Source organism: Pyrus communis, chromosome 5 (genome assembly GCF_963583255.1).
Source record: "Pyrus communis chromosome 5, drPyrComm1.1, whole genome shotgun sequence".
Lineage (NCBI taxonomy): Eukaryota > Viridiplantae > Streptophyta > Magnoliopsida > Rosales > Rosaceae > Pyrus > Pyrus communis.
The window spans coordinates 5,205,935-5,228,045 of record NC_084807.1 but is presented as its reverse complement, the minus strand read 5'-3'; the positions used below and the strand labels follow the sequence as shown (position 1 = coordinate 5,228,045).

The 22,111-nt window shown below is 35.9% G+C and overlaps 4 protein-coding genes across 5 annotated transcripts; 2 read left to right on the top strand and 2 right to left on the bottom strand.

Moving 5' to 3' along the window:
- Window positions 1-924: 924 nt before the first annotated feature.
- LOC137734177 (uncharacterized) lies at window positions 925-3,179 on the top strand. Its single transcript, XM_068473487.1, has 5 exons — window positions 925-961; window positions 1,382-1,565; window positions 1,624-1,768; window positions 2,623-2,688; window positions 3,006-3,179. Exons 1-5 carry the CDS (start codon window positions 925-927, stop codon window positions 3,177-3,179), a joined length of 606 nt encoding a protein of 201 aa, XP_068329588.1.
- A 912-nt stretch (window positions 3,180-4,091) lies between these two features.
- On the bottom strand, window positions 4,092-4,853 carry LOC137734176 (probable E3 ubiquitin-protein ligase RHC2A). The gene has a single exon (XM_068473486.1). It carries the CDS (start codon window positions 4,851-4,853, stop codon window positions 4,092-4,094), a length of 762 nt encoding a protein of 253 aa, XP_068329587.1.
- Window positions 4,854-12,322: 7,469 nt separating this feature from the next.
- Window positions 12,323-18,584, top strand: LOC137733736 (protein BTR1). 2 transcript variants are annotated; one of them, XM_068472903.1, is made up of 8 exons: window positions 12,323-12,705; window positions 13,794-14,032; window positions 14,129-14,235; window positions 16,035-16,228; window positions 17,442-17,503; window positions 17,892-17,987; window positions 18,067-18,128; window positions 18,215-18,584. In XM_068472903.1, exons 1-8 carry the CDS (start codon window positions 12,618-12,620, stop codon window positions 18,309-18,311), a joined length of 945 nt encoding a protein of 314 aa, XP_068329004.1. In that variant the 5' UTR covers window positions 12,323-12,617; the 3' UTR covers window positions 18,312-18,584. The 2 variants fall into 2 exon arrangements, with proteins under 2 accessions (XP_068329004.1, XP_068329003.1); XM_068472902.1 differs by having other exon boundaries at window positions 17,439-17,503.
- A 2,651-nt stretch (window positions 18,585-21,235) lies between these two features.
- LOC137734175 (putative glycine-rich cell wall structural protein 1) lies at window positions 21,236-21,826 on the bottom strand. Its single transcript, XM_068473484.1, has one exon. It carries the CDS (start codon window positions 21,824-21,826, stop codon window positions 21,236-21,238), a length of 591 nt encoding a protein of 196 aa, XP_068329585.1.
- Between the last annotated feature and the right edge of the window lie 285 nt (window positions 21,827-22,111).

Here is a 22,111-nt window from a genome sequence, read left to right as displayed (position 1 = left end):
TAGCTTTTTAGTACAATGAGTTATAAATTATAATGATCATCAATAGATGCGAAACTTTCTCCATGTTGAGAAATCGTACGATTTCGTTGCCTTTGTATGCATTCAGTCTCATCATGATTTGGTTAGGCATAAAACGAGCACCAAACTGGAGAATGCCTAATATGGTATGGCACGGGTACAATATCATCATGACCTCACTTGCCAACAGGACAATGTGATGTGTTAGTGTTTCCTCATAACATTGTATGATTGACACGCAATGCCACAATGATGATGTAGCTGTGACATCTTAGTTATTCTCCCCAATCAAGACTCAATGCATTGTACATAAACGATGTATCTCAAGTGTATTTACACCTGTCTCTTTGATACTACATATAATACATAAAAATAAGTATTACTTTTTAATCCTGATTGTTTAATTGTCAAATTTCGCTGAAGTACTATTTACATAATATACAGTAATTTTTAGAATGAATGCATCTATATTTCATAAAATGCATACACATCTGTAAATATATATATATATATATATATATATATATCTTGAACTGGTGTAAGTGGTTAATTACTTGGATTGTTTCAATTTAGAGTAATGCTATTCATACCATGTTTTTATACTATATTTCTATACCATCTTAGATGGCATTTGATGTGAACAGTCACATCATTTGAAAAATTTGCAAAACCAAATAAAGGAAGGAGAAAGACTCCTCGTATACCACAATCATCATTATCATTTAATTAACTAGTTTTTCTTAATTATTAATTTATTAAATAATGACTCAATTTAAAAATCTGATTAATTCAAATAATATGGCTGTCCACATCAAATGCCATATAAGATAGTATAAAAATATGGTACAAAAACATGGTATGAATAGCATTACTCTTCAATTTATTCTGTATTATAGGATTGAAGACATGCATTACATGCAGTTCAGCAGATATATGGACTTTGGTGAGTAACTTTTTCTTAAGTAATTAGGTTTCTGATTACCCATGTTGCCTTTGCCTCGGAAAAGGGCAGGAAAGATAATTAGCTTGTTTTATTTTTCATGTTATGTTGTCAAGAGCGTACTTTAAATACCAGCAGAACTTGAAAATGCTTGAGAAAAGTGAGAAGTTTGAAGCTCGACAAACCGTGAAACTTAAGAAAATTATTGCACAGCGTGATGCCGAAAAGAAAGAGCTTACCAAACATCTTGAGAGATGTTAATGAACTTCAGAAAAATCTTGCGCAGACTGAAGCTGATAAGGAGACACTTAGGAAAAAACTTATTGGGCTGCACCGCTGCAGAACGAAGATAAGATGAACAAACAGCTTGGAATGATAGTGCTTGAGCTGCAAAATGTAGCTGATCAAAACAAAAAACTAAAGAACATCTTGAGAAAAAGCTTGAACAGAGTGAATCTCATAAGAAAGAGCTTAGGGATGAACTTGAGGAGATTAAGGCTAAAAAGGAAGAGCTCGAGGAAGATCTCAAGACAACTGAGGCTGAAAAGAAAGAGCTTGAGGAAGCTCTCGAGAAAATTGACGCTGAAAAGGAATATCTTGAAGACAAGTTTGTGCAGATCGAGGTTGATAAGAAGGCATTTAGCAATAAATTGGTTGATTTCCAGAGTTAGGTTGATCAAAACAAAGAGCGTGATTGAACAGAAGGATGCTGAAAAGGAAGCTCTTACGAAAAAGCTTAGGCAAAAGGAAGCTGAAAAGGCCGAGCTTAAGAAATCCCTTGAACGTTTTGGGATGAAACTGCAAGAGCTGGTATCGTTCTTCCTCGCAAGTTAACATCAATTAAATTACATAAATTTATTTTAGGATTAAAATTAATAATAGATTGCATTGTCATTCTTAGGCATGATTTCTTTTCCAATAAACCTGAGTGTTGGTTTGGACTTTGACTATGGTCATAAGTGTATTTTAGTATGCATCCAAGTATAGATCATAATAACGGACATAACCGAAGGACCTACCGTTTTTTACATGGTTATATTGAATCTAATTAAAACTCAATCAACCATGCATGCATAGCGTAATGACAAACAATTTTATTGGACGATGAAAATCTAAAACCTCTTCAAATAGTGACTTGTCTCTGCCATAAACTAGAACTGGAGGACATTATCATGAGTCATGAGGTTTGATATTCGATTAGACTAACAATGCTTACCCGGATAATTGTGTGACTGTTGAATTTCAGAGGAAATAGCGTGAGGAGAGAAATCGCATATATATATTCATCATGCTTTGAGAATGATTTTCAGAAAAGGTTGGAGCAAAATGAATGTCAGAAGAAAGAGCTTGAGAAAATGGTTGAGGAGAGTAATTAATGCTCAAAATGAAGATCTTATGAAGGAGCTTGAGTAGATTAAAGCTGAAAGGTTAACCTTAATAAAGCTCTTGAGCAGAAGTATCAAAGCTTACAAAGAAGGAGAAAGAAAGAAACAACTTGAGAACATAGAGCTTACCAAAAAAATGGCTGAGCTAGAGAGGGAAGCTGACCTAAACAAAGAGCTTAAAATAATTTTGAGAGAGAGCTTGAGCGTAACGAATGTCAGCAGAAAGAGCCTGAGTAGACTAGAGCTGAAATGCTAGAGCTTACGTTTCTGGTTGAACAGACTCAAGCTGAAAAGATAGATCCTATGAAAGCTCTTGCACTGATGGAGATGCAACTGCACGAAACGGTTCTTTTCTTGTTCTTAAACTATAGCTTATTTACTATATAATCTTATATGTAACTATTATTTAATGGGAGCTTTCTGGCCTAAAAGAATCATATAGTGCGTGGGAGCTCATGTACTGGCTTTTTTCTTTCAGAATGGGGACGGTTATTTAGAGCAAAAGAAGGCTGATGAATCGGCCGCATCTTTGGCGAAAGAATGAAAGGTTTGTTTAATTAATTTCCCTATTTTATTTGTAACTGGGAAGATTTGGATTGATGAACCATGAATCGTCTACGCATTACATAACCTATACTTTTTTTTTTGTTGTGATTGACTAGAAACGGAAGAGTTATCAGAAAAAGCTCCAGTCTGCCAACAGTGAATTGGAAAAGAAGCTTGATGATGTACAGAAGGAGTCTGCCAACAGTGAATTGGAAAAGAAGGTTGATGATGTCAAGAAGGAACGGTCAGATGAGTTTGAAGTTTCTGGTGATGATTGGCTTAAAGTTTAAGTAGCTTTGTGGCCATAGCTTTAAACGTTTAACTTGGTTTAATTTGTATTAAGTACATCATTTTATGTAAGTTGCCTAAATCCTTTTGCTGTTGGAACAGACAATTGATTATATATGCTTTTTATTGGTAAATAAATATTTGTGGATTTTCATGTCTTATAGTCATTTTTTTTTCCTCTTTCTCATGTCTGCTTTTTTTCCCGTATCATCCTTACCCCTTTCATTTTCTCCATCCCTTTTTATGTTTTCATTTCTCTAAAGATTGCAATGTTTGTTTTAATGGTAAGTATCTTTTTCAATTCTTAGTTTTCACCAGAGTAATTTCATGTGGATTCCAACCTCTTGGGGCTATTATTCTCTATGGAACCCTAATAAGTTTGCTTCCTTCTACGGTTGGCTTTTTTATCATATCTTTTTAATACATACAATATTATCTACACTAAGGAGTGGGGGAGTGAGATAAGCCTCACAATGAACTAGTTATATATAATTTTGTTCGAATTTGTCTTTGACAAGAATCAAACCCAAGATTTCTCGATTACAAGTGAAAATGAATATCAAGTGGTGACTTTCAGTGGATTAGCTAGGGCTAGATTGGTACTATTGTAGTATGAGAAGTGATTTTTGCATACAAAACGGTTATGCGGAAATCACTTCTCTTATGTATAAGTGACCGCAGTAAAATATTTAATTAGATTAACCAATAATGAACATCAAATTCAACCCAATATTCATAAAAATCTCAATCTTTCTATCATCACAGCAGTCAAGAATTTTGTTGTACGACAAATATTAAAACATAATTAGGTTCAGAAAGACCAAAATGCATAATAAATTGGGAAGAAATATAACCAGATTAACCAAAGAAAACACATCAAATTCGACTCATTATTATGACAATAATTTCTATCATCATTCATCAGCAGGCATGGAGTACCTACACAACGGGCAAATCCTGCTTCTCTGCAGCCACTTCACAATACAATCTCCATGGTAAAGATGTGAGCACGGCATCCGAGTTGCTTCTGAGCCAACCATCATCTCCTCCCTGCAAATAGAACACATTGTTGAGGTTTCGACTATCGTCCTCTCCAACTCCTCAATGGACGATTTACTTGCCGGTACAAATTGAGGCTCATCACCACCATCCTCTACGTCCATGTCAGTGTCCCCAATATCAGACACGTCCATGTCAGTGTCCCCAGTATCAGACACGTCCATGTCAGTGTCCCCAATATCTGACAGGTATGTCTGATAAACGCTAACTTCCACGTACACCCCCATATGAAAAACCTCTCGACTAGGAGGAAAATAACTATCATTATCCGTTGCCCAGGAGTAGGCTTTATATAATATTTCAGCTACTATGGGTGGATGAGCCTGGAGAGGAATATGAAGGCCCGAAAGTGTGTTGGAAATGAGAATACCCATGTCAGTACTGTCTGGGTCAAATTGTAGTTCCATTGTGGCATCATTCACACTAAAGTGTTCTTCTATTTCTGCGTCCTCTTCTTCCACTTCCTCTGAAACCCTAGGCTGCTGGCGTCTGATTGTCGCCTTGATATACATCACGAAATGCGTGCTTTGTATGCTGTCTTCGGATTCATCAATGCCATGAATCCATGTATAACAATAAGGCTCACCCACCACTAATTCCCTTCCGTGACTGGCCATGGCCAAAAGGACATTTGGTTTTTCTTCTTGCCCTAGTTTGATTTGAAATGATATAGAAGTCGATTGAGGACTTAATCTGCATTCTCTTAACCTTCCTATACCGTTTGCGAGCATTGATGATTTTCATGTCTGTATGTTCCATAAAAGTTAATCATTTTCCCAATCTTTGGATGAGGTGGGATGTCATAGAGCAAACAAAAACGGAAAAAAAAAAACTCTTTCCTCTTTTGTGGTTTCTTTCTTTTTCGTCTTTGTGCTGAGTTTTCAAAATACAAATTTCCGTGCGCATGACAACTAGGAATTCGTCTGGAGGGGTATGTATGTATGTTTGTTTATTTTATTTATTTTATTTTTTTTCGTTGAACCGGAGGGGTACGTTAGTGAACACCAATATGTTTCTGTGAGAATCCGTATTTTAAAATGTTTGTTTCCTATTATCTATAAGTACAGTTCATATCTTTGCGTGGTTATTCCATGTAACTTTGTTGTGGTTTAGCAAATAGGCTTTTTGGATATATTTACATGTTCAACACCCTTATTATTAGGTTTTGGTGTCGTCATTTTGTATACTATTTTCATGCATTCACTGTGGGAAGTTTACCTTATTCCTATTTTGATAAAATCTGCTAGAAGTGCTTATTCCTAAGGCTATGATCTTAATTACTCCCCAAAACCTATGTATAATTTTAGTTGGGACTTTGAGCTAAGCCACGTATAATTAGGTAGCGAACTAATTATCTACAAACCGTATAAGTCGTAAAACAAGATATAGTAGTTAATTAAATTTTATTTATTTTTATTTATATTAATACAATACTTACCTTATTCATCAAGGAGGAAAACCTTATTTCCACACTAACATGACACCATTTCATCGTATAAGCATCATAATTAGAACTGTCCATTCTCTTTACTATCACATGAAAGCATCTTAAAAAAAATTATTTAATTTGAAGACTCTTTAGTCCTTTCATATGAACGAAGAATTTGACAATGCTCGTTATGGGAATGAGAGAAGCATTATCCTTAATTCTTTGTAGAAGTTGGACTTTTCTTTCACAAAACAGAATTGGATATATAATTTTTTTATTTTTATTTTTTCAAAAAAAGTTAAACGACAATATAAAATCCCTATACACCAGATTTCGTATTTCAAGTGGTAACATCTAATGTTGAAGTCTGTAGACTAACATAGAAGGAAACCTAATTAGCAGGGTATCAAGTGGAGGTTGAATTTGGAAGGGGCCGGTGCATTCACCAAGCCGAGACTTGCACTCATGAAAAGAAGATACAGCAAAAAAAAGGAGAAAATATGCTCTTTTCTAAAATTAACAGACTATATATCAATTACCACAAATACACTCATTAAAAAGTTTAGCAATGATCCCATTAATTGATAATTGCAACTCAAAATATGTTTAATCAGAAAAATATATTTCTACAACCAGGTTTCTTAATTAAAAAAAAAAAAAAAAAAAAAAAAAAACCATATCCAGGTTCATTTTGTAACAAAGAAACAAGATATATTCCATAGATGAGAAAAGGAAAAAGAATATGGTTGTACTAAACAAATCGAGGACCTTAAAGTTATCATATTAATGCAGATGACGTTTTATCATAACGATAGAAATTAATAATGTCTATTCACTTTGGTGCGGTTTCAATCCTCACCGATCTCCCTCTTCCCTAATATTTAACAATTTAACCCACTAACGGTATAGTTTGTAGAAGAAAAAAAAGTTATTCATATTAATCTACTCAATCCAACAAAAAAAAAGAGAGGAAAGTTGTTCATATTAATGAGAATTGATTCATCATAGTCGGTTAATAGTTGATACACCGGAGTCGATTCATTTGACAATTAATCTACTCAGTCCAACAAAAAGAAAAAAGGAAAGTTGTTCATATTAATGAGAATTAATACATCAAAGTCGATTCATTTGACAATCAAGAAAGCAGATTAATGTGATTACACATCAATCATGCAGACACATGGCAACCTTCCCTGTGTATAATCACTGATCACCATCAGCAGGCATGGAAAACCGACACACGGGACAAAACCTACTTTTGTGCAGCCACTCCACAATGCAATCCTCATCGAAAATATGTAAACACGGCATTCGAGTTGCTTCAGAATCAATCCTAATCTCCTCCATACAAACCGAACACGTTGTGGAGAATTCGACGTTCACCTTCTCCAACATCTCAATGGAAGCCTCACTAGCAGGAACAAGGGTAGGTTCGTTGCCACCATTATCAAAAGCATCCGCAACATCCATGCTCCCGAATCTGTTCATGAAGTTCCAGTCAGCAACATAAATATCAATGCGCACGACCATACGGAAAACCCTCGCCCCATCAGAACGATATTCCCTCCAACACAGAATATGGAATTATTATCAAACACTGAGAATGGATCAAGCATGCAGATTCGAGTTCAACAAGACAATCCAGTCATGATGTTTTAGGACATGATGACACAACTTCTGCAGCAGATACAATACAGTCTAGTAGTACAAGTCAAGTGAGATCTACAAGTCCTGTTGTCTCAGAACAAAATGAATCAGCCTCTGCAACTAGCAATTCTGTGAATGTAGCGAATTCTGATCTTGCAAGTCAGAGTCCCCATCATCATCACCATCACTCTGGTACACAAGTTACATCTCAATCACCTTTGTTGCCTATCCATCACAGTTCTCAACTTGAGGTACTCCTTCCACCTATTTCACCAATATCTCATTCTTTATCTAAAAGGCCTATGGAGAATCAAATTGTTACTTCAACTCATCCAATGGTGACAAGACTAAGAAGTGGTGCAATAGAGAGGAAACATTATGCTGCTTATCTAGCTAATTTTCATGAACTTCAAACACTACAATTAAGTGATGAAGACTCATTTCATGGAGGATATTCCTTTATCTCAGAGATTACAGATGCAACTGAACCTACATGCTTTAGGAAAGCTGTATCAATTCCTCAATGGCAAAGTGCAATGCAGGAGGAATATGACTCACTTAGAGCTCAGGGTACATGTACCTTGGTTCCAGCTCCTAAAAATAGATCGATTGTGGGTAGTAAGTAGGTTTACAAGGTTAAAAAGAACCCAGATTGTATTGTTTCAAGGTACAAGGCCAGATTGGTGGTACAAGGCCAGATTGGTTGCACAAGGCTTTTCTCAAGAACATGGGGTTGATTACACTGAAACCTTTAGTCTAGTAGTAAGGCATACAACAGTGAGGATTATACTTGCTATTGCTACATCGAATCATTGGGAGTTGAGACAATTAGACATAATGAATCATTTTTGCATGGAGATTTGCAAAAGGAGGTGTATATGAAGCAACCTCAGAGATTTGTTGATAGTTCTTATCCAACACATGTCTGCAAATTATTAAAGTCACTTTATAGTTTGAAACAAGCTCCAAGAGCTTGGAATTCAAAATTTACAAGCTATCTTTTAGTTATAGGGTTTTCTGCATCACCATCCGATTCAAGTTTATTCTTGAAGACAGAAGATGGGGAGACTATCATACTACTTCTATATGTAGATGATATAATTCTCACTGGATCAAGTTCTATTAAAATCCAGAGAACCATTTGAAGAACTAGCTACAATATTTGACTTGAAAGATTTGGGGAAGCTTACATATATTCTGGTTTGTAGATACAATATAGGCCAAATGGTGACATTTTTGTTAATTAAGCTAAGTATGTAAGGGATTTGATTCATAAAGCAGGCATGGACTCTTGTAAACCAGCTACAACACCTTGCAAACCTCATAACCAATTACTTGCATAGAAGGGACAATGCTTACAGATCCAAGTTTGTATAGGAGTATTGTAGGATCATTGCAATATCTTACCTTCATTAGGCCTGATATTGCTTTTGTTGTCAACTCAGTTTGCCAATTCATGACAACACCAACAGATTTACATTTTGGGGCAGTAAGAAGATCTTGAGAAATCTTCAAGGAACAATAAATCATGGCATAGTGTATTTAGCAAAGTCAAAATCCAACTTAGTAGCTTTTTCAGATTCAGACTGAGCAGCTAATTTAAACACTAGAAGATCTGTGACAGGCTATGTTGTGTTTATTGGGAACAATCCTATGTCGTGGCAATCAAAGAAACATTCCAGTCTCAAGGAGTTCAACTGAAGCAGAATACAAAGCTCTTACTTATACTGCAGCTAATATTGCTTGGGTGAGACAAATTTTGAAGGATGTAAAATTTTATGTTCCTTATCCACCCATCATACATTGTGATAATATGTAACCTATATCATTGAGTGCTAATCCTATTTTTCATTCAAGGATAAAACATTTAGATATGAATTATCACTTTGTAAGAGAAAGAGTGCAAAAGGGTGATTTGGAGGCGCTCTACATACCTATTGAAGACCAGACAGCAAATGTGTTAACCAAGGCTTACATAGTCCCTCATTTCTTATGCATTGCTACAATCTTAAGCTAGGAGATCCCAGCTAAGATTGAGGGGGGATGTTGACTATCATTGACTAAATGCCAACTCAATATAGTTTGTTGTAATATGGTGCTGCAACAGTTGCCAACTTAGCATAGTTAGTTGTAATGTGGTGCTGCAATTGGTTTAGACAATTAGGAAAGTTGTTAGCTTGTAAGCTAAGGCACTACAGCTATATAAGCTGGCATTCTCTGTAATTCTCTTAAGTTTTTCTTACATTCAATACAAACAGAATACTTTTCTAAGGCATTCCCTCTATTTGCTCTATTACTTTCTTGTTCTTAAATCTTCTGCAACTGTTATAGTTCATCTTTTTCTGCATTGTTAACATCGGCCTCAACGGCTTGATATATAATTGTATCAACCATGTCTTCGTGAGCAAGGGAGGGGACTTGAAATTGATCAGAAAGGGTTCGGGATATTTCAGTGCGCATGTCATCTTGATAGTTAGACTACTGAAGTTCGATTATGGCCTCACTGTCTTCCACACTCCAGTTATCCTCATTTAAAAATAAGGATTTGTCATTGTCAAATCTAACGGGGTGTTGCGGCACGCATCGCCAGATCGTGGCCCTGATATCCATCAAGAACTTGTTATGTAGCAAGTTCTGGCCGCTTTCGGGTTCAGTAACTCGTTGCAGCCATGCCCTACAATAAGCATCACCCACCGCTTTCCAATTTTCAGCGGCCATGAATATTTATATCTCGAGTACAAAAAAGACTAAGAAAGAAAACGAAGCAGACCCAGCTGTATATGCTTTCAAGTTTGAATAGTAGGGTTTCCAAACTGAAGATAACTCTGGAAATTATGGAGAAGGTACACTGTATATCTGCTGAATCGGCAATATAAATAATTGGAGCGGGAGATTTTAATTTTTTCATACTAAATGTTCAAAAAATTTTCTTTTGGGATTCTTAATTGGTTTCCAAATTTTCAAATCCTGCCTGCAGATAACGTTTTGAAGGGATGTGAATCCTGCTGAGACCTGAGAGTATTAATGTAAAACCTTATACGGGGCCTATATTAGATTTCTTTCCCTTTTTATTGGATTTCTAATTCCTTCTTTTTCTTGGATTTCCTTCCATTTCTAAAAATATAACTAAAACTTATGGAAAATTCTACCTTACCTTGTTAAAAAGAAGGGTATCGGTATCTTTTAATATTATAATATTTTACAATTATCTTAGACTATTGATAAGTTCAACGAATGATCTTGACCGTTAGATACAATTTGTTTTAATAAAAATTGAGGATTATCTTATATCATTGATTAATTTTTTGTTTTTAATAAATGAGGTATCTATATGGTATCCTGCGTTTGTTTTTTTTATTCTGTGTCAACTTAACCAATTCTTCCGATAACACATTTTTCATCTCCAAATCGATCGAGTTCCCCACCTTTGACGTCAACTTCTCTATATTTCATCCAAAGTGCGTTTGTTCTTCCTTGTTAGCATAATTGTACTCTTTAGGTCATCTTTCTCTTCACAAATCGAGTTCCCAAAATTTTCTGCAATCTCATGTAGGGTTCGCCCACTTGAAGGTTATTCGACCTAATTTTGTTTTGTGACATGGTCAACATCGAAGAATAGTCCAACGATGATGACTCTTGTTACGATAGAGAGCACAAAGATGATAATGCACCGTACAATAATGAATACAATGATGGTTTTGGAGATTTTGATGAAGGCTTGCACAGTCATCGCAATATATATTATGACGACTGTGAAGGTGTGGATATGTTAATACCATGACTAATGAGGGGTAGGGTTTACTGTTTTTGTTGTCAATGTTATAATTCAACTTCTAGGTTATATGAAGTTGAGTTATTCTCTTTGATATTTAATTGTTTACATGAATTCAGCAATATGATTAATTAAGATTATGTGTACAGTCGTGGCTTATTCGGTAACAATTTTTACATAGACAGTGGTGGATAGATTATGATGGCTATAAAGGTGAGGATGTTCCTTAATATGACTTAATCTTGTGATGGCTATAAAGGTGTGGCTTATTTGGTAACAATTTTATACACATTAAATGAAGAGGTAGAGGAGTGAGCTAGAGCTAAGGCTTACAATAAGCTTGCCATAATAATATGGTTTAAATTTGTCTTTGACGAAAATCGAACTTAAGACCTCTTATTTACAAGTGATGAGAAATACCACTAGACCGTAATACTAAAGGTTGGTTTGGGATTTTGGTGCTTTAAAAAAAAATAATGGAAAAATTTGTAACATCAATTGTGGTTGGTAAAACAAAAAAATGTGTTGCCATTGACAGCTGAAAAAAAAAGAAAAATAGAAATAGGGTCTACTATGGTTCTAAAAAAAAAATTTTTTTTTTTAAAACATAGTAATTAGTGCCAATTTTCAAATGACAAGTATACCCCACATATTTTACAAAATTATATTTATTGTCCCTACATTATTTTATTTGATAATTATTATATCATATTAAATACGATATATTTTTCAGTCATTTAACATATTCATAACAATTTATATAAAAATTTATCAAATACTCAGGTACTATTTTCTTGTTAAAAACACTTTTACAAAAAAAAAAAAAAATTACTAAACACTCAATAACCTTATTTTATAAATTATAATGATTTATTTTCATAGTAAAAATATTTTTTTTCAAAACAATGTAAAGACCAAACAAGTCTTAAGTGGCAACAGAGAATAAATATCTTGGGTAAATAGTTGTATTGTACTTTTGGTCATCAGTAAAAATGTTGTACAAAAGCGATTTGTATGGTTGGGCATGGGAACCAAAAACGTGCGGGAGGGCGGTGAGCAGCAAAACCTATCCCCAATCAATCCCTTCCTAATATCATCACTCAGATCCTGACCCTTCATCTGGCGTACCACCACTCAGAAGTTGACTACCTCAACGGCCCTGATCCATCCGATCTGAAAAAGCAAAAGATTTTAAAATTACAAAACGAGGACTTTGGAGGCGGTTCTGACGGCCAAAACAGAACAAAGAAGAGGAGAGAGAGAGTGAGAGAGAGAGAGAGAGAGGGAGATGGATAAGTAGGTGAGGTGGGCAGCAGGCAGAAGAGCGAAGAGAGAGGTTCCCTTCCCCAAACAGCTCACAGCGAAAAACCAAAACACTCGCAAATCTCACGTTTTGCTTTCTCTCTCAACAATTTCATCAAACACCTTGTCTGCAAGCTTCAAAATCCCCCTTCCAATTCTGCGAATGCTCTAGAATCTTTCTTCTGTGTCTCTCCATTCTCTCTCTATCTTATTCTCTGAAGGAAGAAGACAATGGAGTCCACTGAGTCCTCCTACATGTCGTCACCGGAGGCCCCACGGAGGCGCTCATCGCCGCCGCCGCCCAAATCACCGGGTTCGGGTATCTCTTTCTTTCTCTCACTCTCCCCTTCTCTGATCTGATCCACTTTCTCTCTCTATTGTCTTTCTATTACATGTCTGTGAAATGTGTATATAGTGGTGATATCTGTTGTTTTTATACTTTATATGTTCGATGGAGTTGTACAATAATGGCTATGTAAGCTTCTGTCAAGTTAATTCCTTTGTTCTCTGTAAACTGAAACCCTAACCCTAGCCCTAAGCCTCACAATTGGGTTGTTTGCTGAGAAAATAGTAGGGGATTCCAATTGAAGGAATATAGGGTTGTGAATTACGTTTAAACATGTTGGATTGGGTTGGGAAAGTAATTTGAATAATTTCGTGTTCTGAACTGATGCCGATGCGAGGGAATTTCGTATAATTGATATTTACGGCATAAATAGGATTTTGATGCATGTGTCTTAAGAGTGAAAGCTCAACTAGGATCTGATTTCTGTAAGTCTTAAATGCCTTGGGTTTTAATCTTTTATTTCTCCTCCTATTCAACTGCTAAATTGCGTCTTAGAAATTATTGGATTTTCACGGGGGCGTGTGGAATTGCCTTTTTTTCAGAAATGCTTGTTAATTACCGTATGTTGGAATTGTCTTGTGATTTCCGGGCCAATGTTTTTCTCTCGGTACTTTTGTGTTGATTTGGTTATAATTTCAAATGCCTGTACATTATTGCTAAATAAATCCAATAAATACTCAATTTGGTAATTGACCAAATGCTTTATTATAGTAGCTTCTATGTAATAGATCCTCTGTGGATAATAGACTAGGGAACTGCTTAGTTTCAGACTTTTAACTCACTCTATACAATGGAACAAATTTAAGCAAAGGCGAAGAGGGCGAGCTTAGCGACTGTAAACTGCTCACAGGTGTTCCTTTGCTTTACTTCTGCTTAGGCTGTTTCTGTTTGAGCTCTTGATATTTAATCTTTTCAAGTCGTTTTTGTATATGTAGTATTGCTGTTATGATTTGAACCAATGATTTCCCAAACACAAGTTAACTCGAATATGTTGTCGGAAATGTAATAAACCAGCCTCATTATACTTATGCAGTAGTTTTCTTCTATTTTGCTTGTTCCAGATTCTGCGGAGAAGTCTACATATGTTAGGTTTCTGGTGTCAAATGCTGCAGCTGGTTCTGTTATTGGAAAAGGTGGTGCAACAATCACTGATTTTCAATCGCAATCTGGAGCAAGAATTCAGTTGTCGCGCAATCATGAGTTTTTCCCTGGAACAACTGATAGGATTATTATGATTTCTGGAACAATTAATGAAATAGTCAAGGCTGTGGACCTTGTTCTTGCTAAGTTACTGAGTGAGGTACTTTTTCTGATGCAGGTTTACAATTTATAAGTTTTAAACTATTAGTAAACTAGATTTTTCTGGTGCTAATTGTGCTTTTCCTGTGTTGGTCAGCTTCATTCTGAAGAAATTGAAGAAGTGGAACCAAGAACAAAGCTGAGATTAGTTGTTCCAAATAGTTCTTGTGGTGGCATAATTGGGAAAGGAGGATCTACCATAAAGTAAGGACACAACTTCATGGATTTTTTAGTATCATTACTCAATCTTGACATGCTTATAGAATATAAAATCTGAATTCTTGTTGGTAAAACTAAGTACTTTTTTGTTTTGTCGTTCCCTTCAATAATAATAACAAAACAAACTCATCCTCCCTGGTGTTTGTACTTCTCTGAAGCATGTTCTTACTTCACTACGGACATGGCTAGGATACTTGAAAAAAACCTAGAAATGCAAGAAAAGGCGAGTATAAACAAATTTGGATATCAGAGTTTTCTGCTGTCAGAAACTAAGAATCAGTAAGGTTTTTTCTAAATTGGTGGATTTACAATAATAAAATTGTTCAGATGTGAATATTATTTTGGGGGGAGTCAACTCCTTAGTGTTGGGTTTCTGGTGTGCTCACTAACAAAATCATTGAGTGAACTGGAGGTGTAATGATTTGAAAAATGATATGTGCACTGTCATCTGGAGGTGACATGATGCCAGGTGGGCTGTTGTATAAAGTCTATTGGCTAAATTGATTACTAATATGATTGCATAGACTCAAGATGCATCACTCAAGATGGAGAAGCATTATTTGATACAGAGAATTGTTCTGCTTGAGGCTGGTTCATACATCCTATTGTTGGAGTACTGTCATATCTAAAAAATTGTTTCAGATGAAATACTTGATTATCTTGTGTTGGGTTTTACGGCTCAAAACTAGGATGATGCAAAAAATTAGGTTTGTGTTACCTATGTGGTTTGGTGTTCTATTTGGGTTTGGATTTTGACTTCTTAGTTGGTTTCCTTGGTGGAGAGATTTTGTTAATTACCTATTTGATTAGGTTTTGGATTTACTTCCTATTAGGATTCTTATTGTAACCTAAGTCCTATGCAGTATAAATAGGACCTTAGGGTTAGTGTATTTCGTGTGGCTCATTTGTGTGGCAATTTGGTGAGAGTCAATTTGTGAGTTAGAGAGCAGTTTGGGAGAATCTTCTCCGTTTGTTTGGGTTCTCTACTCGTTTGGGTTAGGGTTTGTAATTTGTGGGTTTTGGGTGGTGAGAGTTTAAATACTCTTTTGTAATCTCCGTTTGTTTAGTGAAATTCCTTGCCGTGCTTCGCTCGTGGACGTAGGTTTTACGCCGAACCACGTAAATCTCTTTTGTTAGTTTGAGATTGTTTGTTTTAGCTTTCACCTACGATGTTGATATTGGTACTTTGTTAGAATTTGCTTCCGTTTGTGCATAAAAGTACAACATCTTGTTCAGATGTTGCCCAAAAAAGAAAGATTGTATTGTTCAGCTATTCAGATTTGAAGGATATCATGACCTAAGTAGAGAAATTTATAGATGTTGAGTAGACAAGTAGCAGAGATACACAATTTTCTAGATTAGAAGATGTATATATATTATATCGAGGATACAGCTTTTTATGAAAATAAAAACAATACGTGCAGTGACTAGGAGTCTGCATCGGCAACTTTATTAAGTGGAGGTTTTGGCAATTAATTTCCCCTTCCTGTTTATGTTGTCATTTGTTTGTTTAATGAGATAGCTGGGTTTAGGCTTCTCTTTACATGAGAAAAGCCATGGCCCGTGCTTATGCCCTGTTGATATCCCGTAGTTACTCTTCATGAGAGTGTTATTGAACGCTGAAGTCTTTTTGTTGGTTAAGGTTTTCAAGCTGATACTTTTAACTCATAGTTGATGAAAGTTTCAATGATGTTCAATTATATATTTAGGGTCCTCATTTGTATGTATGTCACCCAACAAAATAATTAAAGAAGTTGCTAACATTTAAGATTTCCTTTGACCAGGTCATTTATTGAAGAATCACAAGCTGGAATTAAAATATCACCACAAGACAATAATTATTTTGGTTTGAATGATCGGCTGGTGACAGTAACAGGAAGTCTGGATGAACAGATGCGAGCAGTTGATTTAATTGTTTCTAAGTTATCTGAAGACTCGCATTATGCTCAGTCTATGAATGCCCCATTTTCATATCCAGGTGTGTCCGCTTATGATCATATTCTTAATTTATTGTTCTCAAAATAAATAAATAAATTCAAGATAAATTAAAAAAAATTAAAAAAAATTAAAAATTTGTAATTTATATAGACTTAGTGTGTTTGTGTGCACATACGATTCAAATGTAGTGTAGCGAACATGACTTATTGAGGTTATAGAGGTCTTTCTTAATGTGTTTTTGCTTCACCTTGAAATGTGATCCATTAGCTTGGTTTCAAATAGTGAGAGATTTTTATACATTCCATTAATTTTTGTGCAAAATATTTTACATAGTAAAACATTTTAGACCTAAAATGAACTTTTCTGGGAAGTAGACATATCGGTGTCCCCATTCTATTATAAACAAGAGAAGTTCCACTTTTGATCTTCATTTCCCCACGAGGGGAAAAAAATAGATCATAACTAATAAAAGAATGTGTATAGTTTTAAGTGTGTTATCACTAGAAAACCAATTGTGTAGAAAAGGCATTTCCTACCATTTTCCATTGCTTATAATATTGAAATGGATTTGAAAAACTGAAATGGAAAATAAGAGAGATAAATTTCTATTAAATGTGTTCTGATATAAAATAAATTGGTAGAGTAGAATGAAAGAGACGTTATTTTAGTTTCTGTGAAAACGTTCTAAACTTCTTTAAGTTGATGTTCTTGTGTGTGTGAAATAGAAGGACATGTTTGTGACTTCTCTTTTCCTTGGTTTGCTCTATGTGCGTGCATTTGACTCTTCTAGTTAAACCACACTTAAAATGTTATTGGACACAGCTAATAAATTTGGACTCAGGGACCAGGATCCAAATATCTCTTTATTTATTTTCTAGGCAATTGACGGGAATGTCCTGGGTTTGCACCAGGACAAGCCCTTGGGAAGTAGGTGGATTTTAGGAGGGAGGTATCCCTGTAGGGTCTGGTTCTGGACATGCTTCATTTATAACAATTTTTTGACAATACTGATAATCAAGTGAAATTCTTTAATACTAAAATTCTGTGCTTGTGAATAGAGGTTCTGGATGGCCATTTGTTTCATAGTATGATTGCATAATTTCATATAATTGCCTAGATTGGACTCTATACAAAATTATTATGGCGAGATTTAATTCCTAGTAAGTTCACTCCAACCGAACTTATAGGTGTTTTCTTCTTGGGTTTTCATGTTATCCAATATACATTTGTGCTTCCTTCTGTTGCAACAGCAACGTACAATGCAATGAGTTATGGACCACCAAATGGGACTGGAGGAAAATTTCAGAATGCTAAGGTTCATCCTTTTCCCACTGAGTTATTATCTTGTTTTAAATTAACAGACGTTCAGGGACTTGTGATATAATTTGAACAGATATGCTTAGTAAGTTTTCATTTTCTAGACTTGTTAGTGTTGGCCTGGGATAGTAGTTCAGAATTCACTTTAAGTTTTACAAAAGTTATACGGGACAGTGGATGTGCTTGAAAACATGTCAAATGGTTCTTTTGGGGGCTGGTAGTCTGTTTGGAAGTAGAAAATGCTGCATGAACCTTATTTCCATGATGGTTAAAACATGCAATGGAATGGTAACTTGTCGTTTTATAGCAAGTGCATAATTGTCATGCTATCTATATGTTTATGTTCTTGTTTTCTTCTTGACTATAAAAATTCTGTTGTTTTCCAGGAGGATCGGAGTAACTCGGTCACGATTGGCGTAGCAGACGAGCATATTGGGTTGGTTCTTGGTCGTGGTGGAAGGACCATAATGGAGATTAGTCAGGTTTTATAAATACCACCTTAATATCTTTTAGCTTCATAACATATGCAGAAACTCTAACCAGAGCACTTTCGTTTGGCAGGGTAGTGGAGCCAAGATAAAGATATCTGATAGGGGTGACTTCATGTCTGGAACTACTGACAGGTATTATAAATCATGGTATCATAAATCTTCCCCTCCGAGCGACCATCTCCAAATCATAACTTTCCATCATGTGTCTTGTTCTGCAGGAAGGTGACAATCACGGGGTCACAGAGGGCAATCCATGCTGCTGAGTCCATGATAATGCAGAAAGTATCCTATGCATCCGAGAGGGCAATGGATTAACTTTCCGAGCATCAGAACTCATTCTCTTTCAGAATCTCGTGGTGGAGCTGCCCGAATTATTTCTTATACATTTTCTGGTATTGAAGTGTGTCCACTTTCATTCTCAGAGTATGATAATTTGGTTGAGAAAATCTGAATGCTGTGGTTGGAAGCAAGAACAGGAAGAAATTTCTTTTTGTCTGGAGAGCAATTTATGTTTTATAGGGACTTACATGAGATGACCTGTATTTTCAAAAGGGAAAATGTTGAAGAAAGCAATTATTTATTGACTAACGAGAATGATTAGCTTTATTTCTTAATTTATACAGTTGTAACTTCTGAATTTGTAGGTGTTGTCTGAAATCAAGTTTGATAATGGAAAATTTGTTCTTCTGCGTCCCGGGTTAAAACCCTCCCCCTCGCGCAATGTGCGAAGGTTTATAGCTCGAGTACGTAGAAGTAGAGATTTTGTGTTGCATTTCCTCCTATCAGTGTATTGCTGAGCCTGAAAAAATAAAAGAGGGACAAAACTTCCAAATATATACTGTAGGGGATGCTTTTGTCACTAGTGGTCACCATTTAATTAGCGAGTTAAATTGTGCACGCAGATTAGTGGTCACCATCCCACACCTTAACCCTAAATTGACTGCTATATATAGAGGTCATAAGGAGAAGGTTAATGTATGAGTTCCAAGTAACCGCCGAAATTCCCATGAGGAATTTCTTCCTCACACCCTTTACACAAATATCTCTCCCTATGGTTCAATACCACGAGGCGTAGGCGGGAGAGGACTACGTAGGTTTGATTCATGTGCTAGGGCAAAGAGTACGTAGACAATCTAGCCGGGCTAGATGCAACCTAATCCTAGAAATGGTGGAGTTCGTGCTTGCAAATAAAAATGGCTTGTATCTTAGAGTTGTTGGAAGTATAACGATTGGTTAATATGTACAAGCTCATATTTAATTGAAGAGAATTAGGGTCAATATACTTTCTTTTTGCCATTACTATCTTCAAGGCTTAATTAATAGTTTCAATATTATGAAAAGTTTGGAGAGTGTTGAATTGATGATCAAAGTAATTCTGTAGGCAAGAATAATATATGAAATTGTGTACTATTCACTCAAATAGAAGAACTCCAGTACCTTGATATATTATGTAGAGTGTTTGATTTGTAGGTTTAAGAAATAAAATTATCCATGTTAAAGTGGAATTCAGTGAGATAGTGGAAGTAGATCAGGTGAAGTTATCCTAGGATTTATGTAAGGTTTTAATCCTTGAAAATTAATATGGGTTGACATTGTTAGTTAGTAGAGGATTAGAAAAGTGATAATTTGAAATATTGGTTCTTCAATGGCATCGTGAAATTAGTTTCAAACTGACGTCATAAAGAGATAAAATAAGTTTTAGCTTCTTGGTATGTGATTAGTGGTTCACAAAGAGTTTAAATATTTTGGACAACAATGCGTGTATGAATTTACGAAATTACTTGGAAGAGTATTAAAATTAAGTTGAAATCCCTTGAGAATGTGGAAAAAAAAATATTGATGACATAATATTTGAAAGATTTTTCTGCCTCGAACTAGTACTATTGTGACAGACTGAGTAAGATAAAATATTTTATGGTTGATATATATAAAGTGAGTAAATGCATTTGTAGAAAAATTTGACATTAAAAATGGGGATTGTTGATGTCGAAGAATTTCCTTGAGCTTACCCTAGTTGGAGATTTTTGATAACTATTGCATTGGTGGAAATTGAGAAGATTACTTGAGCAACCAAGTCAGTTTTGGAAGATAACTGATCTTTCATGGTTTGTAGTATTACTCTGTAAGATCGGTATCTACTAGAATTGTCCATTATAAAAGTCATTTATTTAGATTTTAGTGAAGAGAATACAATCAAATTTAAGGTCATGTTAATTACTATATAAATCCCATGAATTCATGTGTGAGCATGATCATAGATAGAAAAGAGTATTGTCAGATGTTGAAGTTCTGCATATTAAGATAGGGTGAACTGTTAGAAAGTTTAGTGTCACGTTTGAAGTTAGAATACAAGACCTAACAAATTTCTAGGACGAAATTTCTTTAAGGAGGAGAGATTGTGAAACCTCATATACTTAAGTTATTATTATTATTGTTTTGTTTTATTATGGAAACCATGCTTATGCGTGGTCATAAGTTTATAAGGTGGACGTCGAGTGGGTCTTGTGCGTTTTTATGTTTTGGTTCCACAATGGTTTTGGTGAGATTTTGATTTTTGAGTGCATGTAGAGGTGACCTACTGCTGTTTCGTTGGCAGCAAATTATTCTCAGTTATTCAAGCTATCCTGGGTAAGAGTTAGGTCGAGAGAAAAAATTCACTCGTGATATGCAAGTTTTTTTCCGACAAATATATTGAGTACACATTTCCATGAAGGAGGTGCTTTATTATTGTATTTTTAAATTATTTTGTCGTTGCATGGTTTGTGCTTTACGCATTTTAAAGTGTGTATCTAATAGGGTAGGCACCAATCCAACTTACCAATCAAACGGTCTCAAAACCTAACCAAACGTTTCATGCATAATGTATCACAAACAGTATTTTCACTCAGGGTGGAATGGAGTTGAAGAGAAATACCGTATTAAAGAGGAATATTCTATCCATCAAAACAATCTACCACTTAAATAAAGATGTTTACAATAGTGAAATGTAGTTTTACTCTAAAACAACAAAAACGTTCAAGAAAAGTCGAATCTAGTCTAATAAGTTTAACAAAAGAAAATTGAGCTTTTGTATTAGTAGTATAGTAGGAGTAACAATGTGATTAATATCGAAGGGTGACATATCCACCACCGCGTATGCATAGTGGTGTTGAAGCTGAGCATTTTATTTCAATCACGAATGGACAAAGATGATGAATTATCTAACAATGGAATAGTTCACGTAATTAATGTGATCATGTTCATGGTGAATCATCCCCACCTCCTTCACCATATCCAGACCCATAACCCTCCCCGTAACCAGAGCCACTACCACCACGATGGCCACTTCCACCACCACCGCCGCCACTGCCTCCTCCACCGCCCCCACCACCACCGTCCTTGCCACCTCCGCTACCGTAGCCACTTCCACTTCCATAACCTGACCCACTTCCTGTACTTGAGCCTCCACCACCTCCTCCCCCACCACCACCACCGCCGCCTCCTCCACCTCCACCTCCACCTCTTCCTTTCCCACCACCAGATCCATAACCAGAGCCACCACCAGACCCATATCCAGACCCAAAACCACCGTATCCACCACCACCACCGCCTCCTTCACCTCCACCGCCTCCGCCTCCACCTTCAGTACCATACCCTGAACCACTCCCATACCCATGCCCCGAACCATACCCAGACCCGGACCCAAAGACTGAACCACCCCCTCCACCACCTCCACCGCCACCACCACCGCCGCTACCACCCCCAGTGGCCTTTAACGGTCTAGAAGCAAAGGAGAGCTCCACAAGCAGCAAAACCAAGAATGCAGCACCAATGACCCTAGTCCTGGCCATATTCAAACTTGAAAAACTTAATGTCCGTTGGTTAAGATTGTTTTTGAGATCAATGTGATTCTTTAGTGTAATGTGTTGGTTGAGACTTGTGAGTGAAGTATCTTGAGAAACCAAATACTTTGTGAGTAGACAAGGTTAAGGGTTAGTGTCTATATATAGGCATCAGAAAGCTAAGGGCACTATCCGAACTTTGTTGACATTAATATTCTACTACCTTCCTTTTGCACTTACTAAATTATAATCAAAACGTGTATGTGTACGGTTTTTTATTAGTGGCATTGGCGG

Coding starts and splice junctions, on each gene's coding strand:
- LOC137734177 (XM_068473487.1), top strand. CDS start 925: ATGCATTACATGCAGTTCAGCAGATATATGGACTTTG. Junction 962..1,381: donor CAGCAGATATATGGACTTTG/GTGAGTAACTTT, acceptor AAAAAACTAAAG/AACATCTTGAGAAAAAGCTT. Junction 2,689..3,005: donor AGATGCAACTGCACGAAACG/GTTCTTTTCTTG, acceptor GTGATTGACTAG/AAACGGAAGAGTTATCAGAA.
- LOC137734176 (XM_068473486.1), bottom strand. CDS start 4,853: ATGGCCAGTCACGGAAGGGAATTAGTGGTGGGTGAGCCTTATTGTTAT.
- LOC137733736 (XM_068472902.1), top strand. CDS start 12,618: ATGGAGTCCACTGAGTCCTCCTACATGTCGTCACCGGAGGCCCCACGG. Junction 14,033..14,128: donor TTGCTAAGTTACTGAGTGAG/GTACTTTTTCTG, acceptor TGTGTTGGTCAG/CTTCATTCTGAAGAAATTGA. Junction 17,988..18,066: donor CCATAATGGAGATTAGTCAG/GTTTTATAAATA, acceptor TTCGTTTGGCAG/GGTAGTGGAGCCAAGATAAA.
- LOC137734175 (XM_068473484.1), bottom strand. CDS start 21,826: ATGGCCAGGACTAGGGTCATTGGTGCTGCATTCTTGGTTTTGCTGCTT.